Source organism: Capra hircus, chromosome 10 (genome assembly GCF_001704415.2).
Source record: "Capra hircus breed San Clemente chromosome 10, ASM170441v1, whole genome shotgun sequence".
NCBI classification, from domain to species: Eukaryota; Metazoa; Chordata; class Mammalia; order Artiodactyla; family Bovidae; genus Capra; species Capra hircus.
This window is the reverse complement of record NC_030817.1, coordinates 62,876,125-62,892,030: the sequence shown is the minus strand read 5'-3', so window position 1 is coordinate 62,892,030 and position 15,906 is coordinate 62,876,125. Positions and strand designations below refer to the sequence as shown.

General features: G+C 36.3%; 1 protein-coding gene across 1 annotated transcript in view; it reads right to left on the bottom strand.

Annotated features, from left to right (window-relative positions):
* The window catches only part of MDGA2 (MAM domain containing glycosylphosphatidylinositol anchor 2), a 928,200-nt gene that overhangs the window by 264,881 nt on the left and 647,413 nt on the right, over positions 1–15,906 (bottom strand). The window contains exon 7 of the mRNA XM_018054380.1: positions 1,980–2,309. Within this exon, the coding sequence (XP_017909869.1) occupies positions 1,980–2,309 (330 nt within the window). The remainder of the gene's footprint in view (positions 1–1,979; positions 2,310–15,906) is intronic.

Genomic DNA, 15,906 nt, shown 5'->3' with positions numbered 1-15,906 from the left:
GAGACTCTTCACTGTTCCCTGAAGTTACTACAACATTGCTAATTGGCTATACTTCAATACAAAATAAAATGTTTAAAACAAACAAGCAAACAAAAATATATCTCCTTTATTTTGGGTATTATCACCTTTGGTGACCAGACAAAATGTTAATGGTTAAAAAAACTTTATTACAACCACATTTTTATTACTAAGAGGTAATTTTGAGTGTTTTCATCTTTTAGCATTTTCCTGGGAAAATTTTTGGAAATTTCATAAATTAATGCTGGTCATTTTACAACACATAGTTTCAAACTGGCAATATTATTAGGTTATATAAAAATGAGTGTTAGGACTCATTTGGTGAATAATTATATAGTGCTCCTGTCTCCTCTCCATTTTCTCCTCCCTCCTCTCTCTAAATTTAATTGTATATAGACTGTACTCTGTTTGGAAAGGAACACTGATTCTTTGCATATGAGTTTGTGTCACCAGTTCCAAGAAAGAAACAAGCAAAAACCAGGCAAACAAACAAAGCAATGGTCATGATTGAATGTAGACCACTTGAAAATTGTCTCTCATAAATAAGGGCAAATTCCACGGATCTCACAAAATTGTTCTTACTCTTATAGGAATTATCATATATCGGGTGTCCCCTAGCATGTTGATGTAGGCATTCAATGGCTATTTTGCTGATTGAATAAATACATAAATGAATGATGACTGAATAGATCAACAGATTTCCTTACATATCCTAAAACTGGTCCATCTCCTAGGGATAGCACTAATTTTGAATAAAATACTTATTGTTGTAGTTTTTGTTTGTTTGTTACCTAGGAAAGAACATCTTTCCAAACACAAGTACCATCCATCACCCTAGAATTGAATATTCCTTAGAAATGATCTAGAATGGTGAAAAGCAAGCACATTTGGCCACCAGAAGTATGGCCTATATCCCTTAAGAAGTAAAATAAATTCAGTGTGTATTGCAATTGAATCATGAGAAGACACAAAATCACAAGTCCATCTGTTAACACACAACAATCAAAATACTGCCTGACTGGAAAGAAGACGTTGACTATTTTAATTCCTTCAAAACAGTATGTTTGCAATCTACATTTGTGCTCTTTGTTTTCAACACATATTACTCACCCTCGGATTATATGAAAATTCTAAATTAAACCTCAATCTAGTTAGCAAGCTGTCAAAACAAATAAAGCTACACTGGAGTTCTCCAAATGCATACTCACTGCAGTTCATAAAATTGCAGGGCTTCAAAACATCCTAAGAATTACGCTAACATGTCCTCCATGCCAAAGCCCTGCAACTGTCCTCACCTAAGGATGTTCATTTGATTGAGAGAAAATTGATAACATAATTTTGGTCTTAATAGAAGAAATTTCACTCCAATATATTTTTATATTTAGTCATTCTCATTGTGAAGAGATCCTAACATAAAGGTCTACAAAGAGTCACATCTGATTACAATTTTAACATATCTTTTTTTATCTTGGTGGAAAATATATTTCTTATATAACTTATATTTTAATACTCAACTTATCTCTTGATATTTTATCCTTAGGAATAAATAGTTTGTTTGTTTCAATTTTCTGAAAATTGTCCCAATTCTTTCAACATTTGGTATTCAACTTTATCAATTAATATAATTACAGGCTTTACAGAGAGTTCCTAGTTAATAATTTAAAACCTGGTACCATCTAATCCAGAAGTTTTTATCTGTTATAACCCACACTATTAATTTTATTTGCATTATTTCTGTAAAACCTCATGTAAATCTAAACAAAACTTGATGTAAATCTAAATCTAATAAAAAATCAAAGTCTCTTAACATGATATTTATTGGGCATTTGGAATGTTAAGATTTTGGTTTCAGGAAACTTTTTGAAAATCTTAGCTTGACTGAAGATTATTTTATATATTCAACATTAAAAAAAAAAGGTTTTCAATGTGAACATCTTTTAAATCATAAATATGCTTCTTACCTGTGCTGCTGGATATATTAACATCAATACTGATATCAGATATTCCGCCTCCCTTCAGAGATGCTACACATGTGTATGTCCCAAAATCCGTGAATTTTAAATCAATGATGTCCAAGTTGGTCGTTCCCGGAGAGACATCCGGATCAGTCTGCGTAATAACCATCCGCTCAGAACTTCTTAATGGACGACCATTTTTAAACCAACTAAATGTTAACTCCTCAGAAGGAACAGCTTCTACTTGGCAAGATATTTTCACCTCACGCCCAATCTGGATGTTGTCATCTTTGTGATAAGGATCTGGTGTGATCCAAAATCGTCCTTTTTTTAATGCTAAAACATAAAAATTCCATAAGTAATTAGTGTTACTTTCATAATGTTAGGGATTAATTCACTATATATAGGTAGTCATCTCTGGTCTGAAATAAAGTAAAACCAGATAAAATAAAATGTATATGTATTTCTTCAATTTCCAAGTAGTGTACATATTAATAAAACTCTTTTAGGTAATTTAGAAACAATCTAAGTAACTAAATTACTTACAGACTCTAAAATGGATTTTTATAAATCAGACAATATTTTCCAGGAATACAAAAATGCTTTAAATATATATATGATACTTAAACATTGTTGCCTTTGAATTTTGAACAAATGATGAAATATGTCTATATAAAGTCATTTAGGTATTAGAATTAAAAATAATTATCTGGATCATTAAGCCCAATTTCTTACCTACGTCATACCTATTATGGCATCATTTCTCAAATAACTCAAATACTGTGAAAATTTCGTATTAAAGAAAATTTTTAAGTTCTGTTTGCATGCTGACCAAAACTAGTTTGGTAAGAATTCAGTTACTTCATATCACTTCATATTCATGAGGCACTTTCATATAGTATTGAAATAAACTGAATTGAAGAAAAATGTTTTTTCAAAAAAATTGCTCGGATAGCTCTGTTCCACCATACATAGATGTCTTCAGTAGAAACCATTTACTGGCTATCTCATGCAGGTGGCCAAAGAACCTCTTGGCAGATGGCTTGGAAAATATGCTGTGTTTGTATCCTAACAGCAGTGCCTTCTGGGTCTAAGGTCATTGCTGTTCTCACAGCCTGTGTCAGTAATCACGACTACCTGAAACTGCCAGAAGAGCATCTATTGTTTCTTTTTTTAAGGGCTTCAGTTCTGAGCTTTGAATGATCCGATGGTATTCAGTTTGTAATATAGCTCTGTTGTTGTTGTTGTTGTTAATTGCAGTAATACTGTTTTGTACACATTTTTCTCTTCTCCAATACCCTATCCATGCCCCTCTCCAACATCATCATGCCTACACAATGAAATGGAGCATATGCACTGAAACATAATGGTCAGAATAAAACCATGTTCATTCTCTTTCACCATTAAACCTAAATATATGATGACACCGGCAAAAATGTTGTGAGTTTAGAGGACCTGCAGATATTGGAGGCCTACTAATTGCATTCTGGGCAGACTTTCTTGAGTTTAACTTGATTTTCCTCAGTTCAAAAAAGGCCGGGAAATACCACAGGTTTAGAACTATTTGAGAACACACTAGAAATTAATTCATTTTTAAATCATAAAGAGATATTTTAATTTTCTTTACTTTTCAGCCTCAAGTATTTTCATCTGCTTTCTTGTTTGTATCTTAAGAAGAGATAAATGAATATCACAAAAGGTGTTTGTATGTCTTTTTTTTTAATTCAAGAAATATTTATGGGGCTCGTATTCAGAACTAGGCACTGGCAAGACTCTTATAACATGAGATGAACAAAATAGACATAACCTCGATTCTTACATATGGCAAATTGTATATTCATAATTTATAGTGCAATCTATCTAACCTGTACATATGATACTTATGTCTAAAAATATATGAAATGTTTAATGAGTTTAAAGAAGTCTGAACCACAGAGGAGAATCCTCCAAAATATTGTTTAGAAAATGCACAAGGCTGCAGTCTTAACAAAATCACCGGCAGACAAATATTTAAGTCAGGTTCTTATATTGCTGTTTGTTACATCTTCCAAATGCAACTGATGAATCTTATTTATTCCAACCATAACTTTATCAGTACATGACTCTAGGATGAAATCAGGAGAAATTATGTAATTCATTATGTAGAGTCACATTTGTATATTTTAATAAGAAACTGAAGCATGTGACTTTACATTATATCTAGAAAGCGAAATGTGTTAAAAAAATCTCCACATCTGGCTACTTACATCTGATATGAAATACTGTGCACATATAATTCAAATATAGTTGAAGTTCTACAGCACAAACAAAATTATAAGATCACAGAATGTCATTTTCTTTTATTTAATAGACCTAAAACACAGTCCATGGGGTCACTAAGTCGGATATGACTGAGTGACTTCACTTTCACTTTTCACTTTCATGCATTGAAGAAGGAAATGGCAACCCACTTCAGTGTTCTTGCCTGGAGAATCCTAGGGATGGGGGAGCCTGGTGGGCTGCTGTCTATGGGGTCACATAGAATCGGACACGACTGAAGTGACTTAGCAAAACATAGTACGTCAAGGGGCATTTACTTTCATTAGCACTCACAACATTTAAACTAAAGTTTCCTTTCATTTGGTAAGAATTTTCCTTATCCTGTTTCTATAGAGAAATAATAATCCTACATTTAAAAAGATGAAACTGATGATACATAATTTTCAAAGATAAAAAATTATATACATATTAATAAGTTCATATGGAGGTACATTTAGGATAAATTCCACTCCGAAGTTTTAAATTGGTTGTCATATACAAACACCACAAAAAACCCCTGATGTTTCAATGATTAAAATTTATTGATGAGGTAGCTATTGTTTTCTAGCTCTGTTCTCTGTACAGTGACATATTAAAGGGATACTGATGTTGAGAGAACTGCAAACTCATCAGACAAATGAGATTTAAACTACTAAACCATTCAAAAGCCACTGATAAAAATCAAGAAGATATCAAAATCTATGTTATATATCCTGGACTGTTTTATTCATGAGAGAGAACTTTTAAAATTCAAAGTAAAAATATTAAATATTATAAATGCAATAAATTCATAAATAAAATTATATTTTTAATATAGAGCAATATAACCAAGTAGACTTTAAAGACTGAACTCCTTGCCACAAATATTTGTTGATCTCAGTATCAGACAATTCTACTATTTGGCCAAAGTCAATCATATTAGTCTCTCAAAAGATAGACTCTGAGAGGGACAAGAGGGACAAGTTAGTCTGGCAATGAGCAAATGGTGAGGAATATCAGAATAAGTAGCATGGATTAATTGACTCTGGAGCTAGCTATTTTGAGTTTGTTTTATATTACTCCATAACAAAATAACTGGTTTTACATACAGAACAGAAATGTTCTAAAGGAAAACATTATGTGTGTGTGTGTGTGTGTGTGTATGTGTGTGTGTAGCCATCTGACAAATTTACTTAATTTTCTAACTTACTTTAGGTGCTCAGCTCAGAGGTTAAAGTGTCTGCCTCCAATGTGGGAGACCCGGGTTTGATCCCTGGGTCAGGAATATTCCCCTGGAGAAGGAAATGGCAACCCACTCCAGTATTCTTGCCTGGAGAACCCCATGGACTGAGGAGACTGGTGGGCTGCAGTCCATGGGGTCACAAAGAGTCGGACATGACTGAATGACTTTACTTACTTACTTACTTAGCTCTGTTAACTAGGCACAGGTACATTAATAACTTGAAACCCCATTCCAGTTTTTCATTTCTAAGTGGTCCAATATGGGCAATCTAATTTTTTTTTTTCAATATGGGCAATCTAATTTTTATGGGTCAAGTGCATCATTTATAAAAATAGGAGGTGATAGTATTAGACTCCCTCTGAGACCCATTTTGAGAAATAGCTTATTAACAATAGTGTAGATCTTTGAAAATATAAAATGTTTAATATAGTTAATCAACTGGGAAACAGGTTTCTTCATTTATAATTAAACACACTTTTCCAGTGAACAATTTATAGTAGTTCATGCAATGTTAATTTAAAGTCATTTCCTGCTACCAGTTAAGATTTCAAATACTTAAAATCAATCTGTGATTAGTACCAGAATATAACAGCGCTGCAATAGACATAACAAGACTCTGAAGAACTAAAGAAACTCTATGGAGAAAAAGAGGAGAAATCCCTTTCCCCAAATGCAATTTCTTAGCCTGAATATAGAAAATCCCATAACACCAGCTTCAGAGAACATTAGATTTAGCTTAATGTATCATAAATTGTGATGGATGAACCTCAAAAGGTACTTGTTTAGTCTGGCAATGCATGTAAAAGAACTGGCATCAAGCTGCGCCTCTGTTCTGGATAATCAGCTTAGAAACACTGCAGTATAACCCACAGCCCCCTTTCATAATATTGTGAGAACTGAATGCAATTGGCCTGCATTCACTTTCCAGATATTACTTGCCAGGACATTCTCATTGCACTCACTGAAGCCCTCTACTTTGAGATTTACAAAGGTACTTTCTGAATAGAATGAAACCAGTGTATAAATGAAAGCCCACTGCAAAGATCTGGGTACAGCTTGCTGCTGACCTTGTCCTAGAGAGAAAAGTGGATTTTTGCTTGTGGATGACTAAAGTTCCAAGGCAGACTTCAATTATTTAAAAGTGATTACTTCTTGAGTTTATCCTTGAGCTAAAGACCAGTGGCTTTGGAGAAGTCTAGGCTCATGGCTTCCAGGAATACAATATGCATATAAAGACAATGGGGGTACTATGGGATTATATCTTGTTTAGCATTATAGATTTAAAATGATAAAATGTACTAATTGTTTGTCATATGTTCCAATAATTATACAATGCATATTAGTACATTTTGAAATAAAATTTCTGCTTGAACAAAAATGAACATTAAATAACATTTTTTAAATGTTTTAAATTTTAATGAGAAAACATCTCTTTGAAGAGAAGAAATATCAGGTATCAGCTTCTGAACATCTGCTAAGAATCTGTTAGGTTGGTAAGAGACAGACTGACCACTGACCATCATTCCAAGTAGATAAATTAGTTAAAAACCTCCAAATACATCACTTATTATCATCTCAGTAGGATTCTAGTCAACATGAAACATTGATAAATGTTGCTAAGGAGAATGGATCTAGAGATAATTAATAGTGTAATCAGATAAATAAAAATTGATTCTATTCATGTATTCTCTGTAAAGAACAATGAATATATCTGAGTGAAAAAAGTACTTGCTAGTCCCACAGGATGCTAGCTAAATAAAGAACTGGAAACATATCACATCAGCAAAGCAATCTGCAATAGTAAATGACAGTAGATAACAATCTGTCTTGGGGATTTCCCAGGTGGTGCTCATGGTAAAGAATCCATGTGCTGATGCAGGAGACGTAGAAGACGGGGGTTTGATCCCTGGGTTGGGAAGATCCCCTACAAGAGAGTATGGCAACCCACTCCAGTATGCTTGCCTGCAGAATCCCATCTACAGAGGAACCTGGTGGGCTACAGTTCATACGGTTGCAGAGTCAGACAGGACTAAAGCAACCTAACACACACACACACACACGAATAATCAGTCTTAATAGAGTTAAATGCCTACCTTTCTTCTTAAAGAGATTGTGAACACCTGGGGACTGGGCCTGTGCCTAAACCCTCCTTTTTGTCCCCAATCCAAAACCTGGTTCCTTGGTTCCTCAGTTCCTTGTTACATTCGGTATTTAACAGTTTTCATTAAAACGGATTAAAGTTGACTTAATTGTCAGCTTTACAGCATTGACTTTACAGATTCCAATTGTTTCCATTCAGTCTGATCTGTCTATGTTAACTTTGTTCCTGCTTGGTAGTCTTACATTCTAAGATGCAAGGGGGAAACAAGATAGAGAAAATAAATTTCTCGATATCCTCTAGGATTCAAGGGTTTTGTTTAGGGAGCAAAATATATTTGATGAAATAACAGGATTAATGTACAGAAAACTCAGGAGACCTCATTCTATCACACTTACTGAATAGCTAACTTTGTGTCCCAGCCATACAATGGTACAAGAAAACCAGCTGCAAACATGGTATCATTGACTCATCCCTGCTGCATAAAGAGATGGAATTTCATGCAAAAGGGCTTGTTCATATGCTTTCAAAAAAAGGTTAATAAAAATCATGTTAAAAAAGAACAAATAAACTGAGGATTGAATATGACAGTAAAATTTTTGCTTTTCCACAGAACTTTGAACATATTAAAATGCACATTAAAATATTCTTATTGTTCATTTGTAAAGTCATGTCGGACTCTTTGTCAGACATGGACTGCAGCTAACCAGGCTCCTGTGTTCTCTACTATCTCCTGAGTTTGCTAAAATTCCTGTCCATTAAGTCAGTGATGCTATCTAACCATATCATTTGCTGTTGCCTTCTTCTCCTTTGGCCTTCAATTTCCCAACATCAGGGTCTTTTCCAAAGAATTGGTTCATCATATTAGGTGACCAAATATTTGGAGCTTCACCATCAGTCTTTCTAAGGAATATTCAGGGTTGATTTCCTTTAGGATTGACTGGCTTGACCTTCATGCTGTCTAAGGGTCTCTCAAGAGTCTTCTCCAGCACCACAGTTCAAAAGAGTCAATTCATTGGTGCTCAGCCTTCTTTATGGTCCACCTTTCACATCTGTACATGACTACTGGAAAATCCACAACTTTGACTGTGTGGACCTCTGTCAGCATAGTGACATCTTTGCTTTTTAATAACAATGTCTAGGTTTGTCACTTCTTTTCCATGGGGATGGTCTTGATCCCTGTCTCCTCTACAATGTTACGAACCTTCATCCATAATTCATCTATCAGATCTAGTCCCTTATATCTATTTCTCGCTTCCAATGTATAATTATAAGGGATTTGATTTAGGTCATACCTGAATGATCTAGTGATTTTCCCTACTTTCTTCAATTTAAGTCTTAATTTGGCAATAAGGAGTTCATGATCTGGGCCACAGTCAGCTCCTGGTCTTGTTTTTGTTGACTGTATAGAGCTTCTCCATCTTTGGCTGCAAAGAATATAATCAATCTGATTTTGGTGTTAACCATCTGGTGATGTCCATGTGTAGAGTCTTCTTTTGTGTTGTTGGAAGAGGGTGTTGCTATGACCAGTGCATTTTCATGGCAAAACTCTATTAGTCTTTGCCCTGCTTTATTCCATATTCCAAGGCCAAATTTGCCTGTTACTCCAGGTGTTTGTTGACTTCCTACCTTTGCATTCCAGTCCCCTATAATGAAAAGGATATCTTTTTTGGTTGTTAGTTTTAAAACGTCTTGTAGGTCTTCATAGAACCATTCAACTTCCACTTCTTCAGCGTTACTGGTTGGAGCATAGACTTGGATAACTGTGATATTGAATGGTTTGCCTTGGAAATGAACAGAGATCATTCTGTCATTTTTGAGATTGCATCCAAGGACTGCATTTCAGACTTTGGTTGACCATGATGGCAACTCCATGTCTGAGGAGGCCTTACAAATAGCTGTGAAAATAAGAGAAGTGAAAAGCAAAGGAGAAAAGGAAAGATATAAGCATCTGAATGCAGAGTTCCAAAGAATAGCAAGGAGAGATAAGAAAGCTTTCCTCAGAGATCAATGCAAAGAAATAGAGGCAAACAACAGAATGGGAAAGACTAGAGATCTCTTCAAGAAAATTAGAGATACCAAGGGAAAGTTTCATGCAAAGATGGGCTCGATAAAGGACAGAAATGGTATGGACCTAACAGGAGCAGAAGATATTAAGAAGAGGTGGCAAGAACACACAGAAGAACTGTACAAAAAAGATATTCATGACCAACATAATCATGATAGTGTGATTACTCACCTAGAGCCAGACATCCTGGAATGTGAAGTCAAGTGGGCCTTGGAAAGCATTGCTACAAACAAAGCTGGTGGATGTGATGGAATTTCAGTTGAGCTGTTTCAAATCCTGAAAGATGATGCTGTGAAAGTGCTGCATTCAATATGCCAGCAAATTTGGAAAACTCAGCAGTGGCCACAGGACTGGAAAAGGTCAGTTTTTATTCCAATTCCAAAGAAAGGCAATGCCAAAGAATGCTCAAACTACCACACAATTGCACTCATCTCACACGCTAGGAAAGTAATGCTCAAAATTCTCCAAGCCAGGCTTCAGCAACACATGAACCATGAACTTCCTGATGTTCAAGCTGGTTTTAGAAATGGCAGAGGAACCAGAGATCAAATTGCCAACATCCACTGGATCATCAAAAAAGCAAGAGAGTTCCAGGAAAACATCTATTTCTGCTTTATTGACTATGCCAAAGCCATTGACTGTGTGGATCTCAACAAACAGTGGAAAATTCTGAAAGAGATGAGAAACTAGACTACCTGACCTGCCTCTTGAGAAACCTATATGCAGGTCAGGAAAAAACAGAACTGGACATGGAACAACAGACTGGTTCCAAATAGGAAAAGGAGTATGTCAAGGCTGTATATTGTCACCCTGCTTATTTAACTAATATGCAGAGTACATCATGAGAAATGCTGGGCTGGAAGAAGCACAAGCTGGAATCAAGATTGCCAGGAGAAATATGAATAACCTCAGATATGCAGATGATACCACCCTTATGGCAGAAAGTGAAGGGAAGCTAAAAAGCCCCTTGATGAAAGTGAAAGGGGAGAGTGAAAAAGTTGGCTTAAAGCTCAACATTCAGAAAACGAAGATCATGGCATCTGGTCCCATCACTTCATGGGAAATAGATGGGGAAACAGTGGAAACACTGTCAGACTTTATTTTTGGGGGCTCCAAAATCACTGCAGATGGTGACTGCAGCCGAGAAATTAAAAGATGTTTACCCCTTGGAAGAAAAGTTATGACCAACCTAGATAACCTATTGAAAAGCAGAGACATTACTTTGCCAACAAAGGTCCGTCTAGTCAAGGCTATGTTTTTTCCTGTGGTCATGTATGGGTGTGAGAGTTGGACTGTGAAGAAAGCTGAGCACCGAAGAATTGATGCTTTTGAACTGTAGTGTTGGAGAATTCTCTTGAGAGTCCCTTGGACTTCAAGGAGATCCAACCAGTCCATTCTGAAGATCAGCCCTGGGATTTCTTTGGAAGGAATGATGCTAAAGCTGAAATCCAGTACTTTGGCCAGCTCATGCGAAGAGTTGACTCACTGGAAAAGACTCTGATGCTGGGAGGGATGTGGGGCAGGAGGAGAAGGGGATGACAGTGGATGAGATGGCTGGATGGCATCACTGACTCAATGGACATGAGTCTGAGTGAACTCCGGGAGTTGGTGATGGACAGGCAGTCCTGGCGTGCTGTGATTCATGGGGTTGCAAAGAGTCAGACACAACTGAGTGACTGAACTGAACTGAACTGAGGTTTGTCATAACTTTCCTCTAAGGAGTGAGCATCTTTTAATTTCATGGCTGCTGTCACCATCCACAGTGATTTTGGAGCCCAAGAAAATAAAGTCTGTCTCAGCTTCCACTTTTTCCTTCCTATTTGCTATGAAGTGACAGGACTAGATGCCATGATCTTCGTTTTTTGAATGTTGAGTTTCAAGCCAGCTTTATCACTCTCCTCTTTCACCCTCATCAAGAAGCTCATCAAGGTTCCTCTTCATTTTCTGCCATTAAAGCAGTATCATATGCATATCTGAGGTTGTTAATATTTCTTCCGGCAATCTGGATTCTGGTTTGTGATTCATCCAGCCTGACATTTCACATGATGTACTCTGCATATAAGTTAAATTAGCAATGTGACAATATATAGCCTTGATGTACTCCTTTCTCAATTTTGAACCAGTCAGTTCTTCCATATCTGGTTCTAGCTGTTGCTTCCTGGCTGACATACAGGTTTCTTAGGAGGCAGGTAAGGTGGTATTCCCATCTTTTGAAGAATTTTCCACTGTTTGCTGTGTGATCCACACAGTCAAAGGCTTTAGTGAAGTTCATGAAGCAGAAGTAGATGTTTTCCTGAAATTGCTCTGCTTTTTCTGTGATCCAACAGATGTTGACAACTTGATCTCTGCTTGCTCTGACTTTTACTAAATCCAGCTTTTGTGTCTGGAAGTTCTCAGTTCACATACTGTTGAAAACTAGCTTGAAAGATTTTGAGCATCACCTTGCTAGCATGTGAAATGACCACAATCGTACTGCAGTTTGAACATTCTTTGGCATTTCCCTTCTTTGGGATTGGAATGAAAACTGATCTCTTTCAGTTCTGTGGCCACTGCTGAGGTTTCCAAATTTGCTGGCATACTGTGTGCAGAACTTTAACAGAAGCGATCTTTTAGGATTTTAAAAACTTCAATTCTGTCACACCCACTAGCTTTGTTTGTAGTAATGCTTCCTAAAGCCTGCTTGACTTCACATTTTTCTGGCTCTAAGAGAATGACCTCACAGTGGTGGTTATCTAGGTCATTAAGACCTTTTTGTATAGTTCTTATGTATATTCTTGCCACCTCTTCTTAATCTCTTCTGTTTCTGTTAATTTCTTATCATTTCTGTCCTTTACTGTGCCCATCCTTGCAGGAAATGTTTCCTTGACATCTCTTTGTTGAAGACATCTCAAGTCTCTCTCATTCTATTGTTTAACTCTGTTCCTTTGCCGTGTTCATTTAAGCAGCCTTCTTACCTCTTCTTACTATTCTCTGGAACTTTGCATTCAGTTGGGTATATCTGTACATTTCTCCCTTATCTGCTTCTTTTCTTTCCTCAGCTATTTATAAGACAATCACTTTACCTTCTTCAATTTCTGTTTCTTTGGGAGGGATTTGGTCCCTGACTCCTGTACAATGTTGTGAACTTCCATCCATAGTTCTTCAGGCTCTCTGTTACCAGATCTAATCCCCTGAACCTATTCATCACCTCCACTGTTTAATCATAAGGGATTTGATTTAGGTCATATGTGCAAGGTTTAGTGGTTTTCTCTACTTTCTTCAGTTTAGGCCTGAACTTTGCAATAAGGAGCTCATGATTTGAGCCACAGTCAGCCCCAGGTATTCTTTTCACTGACTTTATAAATTTACTTCATCTTTGGCTGTAAAGAGCATCGTGGTGGTTTGGTTGCTAAGTCATGTCCGACTCTTGCAACCCCATGGATCGTAGCCTGTCAGGCTCTGCTGTCCATGGGATTTTCCAGGCTAGCATAGTCAATCTGATTTCGGTATTGACCATTTGATGATGTGCATGTATAGAGTCATCTCTTGGGTTGATGAAAAAAGGTGTTTGCTATGACCGGTGTTGTTCTCTTGGCAAAACTTTAGCCTTTGCCATGCTTCATTTTGTATTCTAAGGCCAAACTTGCCTGTAATTTTGGGTATCTGTATTTTTGCATTCCAATCTCCTATGACAAAATAGACATCTTTTTTTATTTGTTTGTGTGTGTGTGTGTGTTAGTTATAGCAGGTACTGTAGGTCTTCATAGAACCAGTCAACTTCATCTTCTTCGGCACTAGTGGTTGGGAACTAGACTTGGATCGCCCCTGTCATAATGTTCATGGAGGTCTCATGGCAAGAATACTGGAGTGATTTGCCATTTCCTCCTCCAGTGTACCACATTTTGTCAGAACTCTTCACTATGACCCATAATGGCAAGGCTCATAGCTTCATTGAGTTACACAAGCCCCTTCACCATGAAAAGACTGTGATCCATGGAGGAGAAATATTCCTAGAGGGGCTAATAATACTTAATAAAAACTCTTTACTTGTGAAACATCTTATCTTTCAGGACTAGTATCTCATAGGATAAAATAAGAGAATCTATTAGCTGATGAAAATCATTAAAATTACTCTAAAATTAGACTCCATTGTTGTTACAGGCATTTCCATTATAAGCACCATAAAATGATAAACACAATACAATTCTCTTGTAAAAATAAAATTTATAATTGAAAAAAAATAAAGGAAAAGGAAAATATCTTGATTTTTTTAAGTTGTGTCTAATGACACAATGAATTGCAAAACACACTTCAGAGCCATGTAATAAAGTATCTGCACTAACACTAGTGTGGTTCTTTCTTTTTCCAAACCACCAGGACTTCTTCAAACTGAATTATCAGTTTGTTCCTATCTTGGAAATTCACACTTTGAAATATCCAACTATCATGAAAAAGGGATGAAATGTGTTCACATCTGTGTAAGCTGCAATTATTGATACAAGCTAAAGTATAGTCTCACCCAGTTGCTTGAGGAAATAATAATAATAATAATATATTTATTTATATCTTATTTTGATATAAAATGTATTTAAACTGTTATTATGATGTGTAGTAAACCTTCCAGAAGATGGATGGGGAAGAAGTTCTTTATTTGAATTTTATATACTATTTGCTATTCTTATACTCTTTTCTTTTATATAAATATTGCCAATCTATAGTCTGAATGAAAGCTCATTAATAATGTAAGAACAACAAAAAAAATCATTACACCTATTTCCAAAAAGTAGTTCAAAATAGCACCCTTGATAATTTGAATGCAGAGTTAAATGCTGAAAGGAAATTGGGGTTCTATTTAATTATGAAGTATCAAGGCTCTATTTACTTTGTGAATTTACTCAAAGCTAATTACTGCAGTTAGTCATTCAAATTGTTTAAGCAAAGTATGGTTGAATTTTTAATTCTCTTTTAAATGTCCTTGCTCAGATTAACTGCAGGTAAGTATTTTGAGTGAAATTAAAGGAAGAAAAATCTTTTAGGGGTCATAAATTTTGCTTTTTGATATAAGCCCTTCCTTGAGAGGAGAAAAAGAAGTGGACTAAAACAATATTATTACTATCATCATTAGTATTTTGCTATTCTTACCATTTTAGCCCTATCTTAAGAAGAAAATATATATTAGCTATGGTGGCTAAGAGGTTAAAGCGCCTGCCTCCAATGCGGGAGACCTGGGTTCGATCCCTGGGTGGGGAAGATCCCCTGGAGAAGGGAATGGCAACTCACTCCAGTATTCTTGCCTGGAGAATCCCATGGACAAAGAAGCATAGTAGATTACAGTCCACGGGGTCGCAAAGAGTCGGACACGACTGAGCAACTTCACCTCACCTCATAAGTTATCAAACTGTCCATATAATGTCATAAATAAAGACAAATAATTTCATAGTATTATTGCTTTTCAGTCACTCAGTTGAGTCTAACACTTTGCACCTTCAAAGACTGCAGCACAGCAGGCTTCCCTGTCATTCACCATCTCCCAGAGCTTACTCAGGCTCATATCCATTGAGTCTATAATACCATCCAACCATCTCATCCTCTTTCACCCCTTCTCCTCCTGCCTTCAATATTTCTCAGCATCAGGGTCTTTTCCAATGAGTTGACTCTTCACATGGGGTGACCAAAGTATTGGAGCTTCAGTATCAGTATCGGTTGCTCCAATGAATATACAGGATTGATTTCTTTTAGAAAGAACTGATTTGATCTCCTTGTAGTCCAAGGGACTCTCAAGAGTCTTCTCTAACATCACAGGTCACAGCAGCAATTCTTTGGTGCTCAGTTTTCTTTATGGTCCAACTCTCACATCCATACATGACTACTGGAAAAGCCATAGCTTTGACTATATGGACCTTTGTCAGCAAAGTAATGTCTCTACTTTCTAATATGCTGTCTAGGTTTGCCATAGTTTTTCTTCCAAGGACCAAGTGTCTTAATTTCATGGCTGCAGTCACCATCTGCAGTGATTTTGGAACCTGAGAAAGAAAATCTGTTTCCGTTTCCATTGTTCCCCCTTCTATTTGTCATGAAGTGATGGGACTGGATGCCATTATCTTAGTGTTTTGAATGTTGAGTCTTAAGCCAACTTTTTCACTCTCCTCTTTCACCTTCATCAAGAGGCTCTTTAGTTCTTCTTCCCTTTCTGCTATAAGGGTGGTGTCATCTGCATATGTGAGGTTATTGATATTTCTCCTAGCAATCTTGATTTCAGCTTATGTTT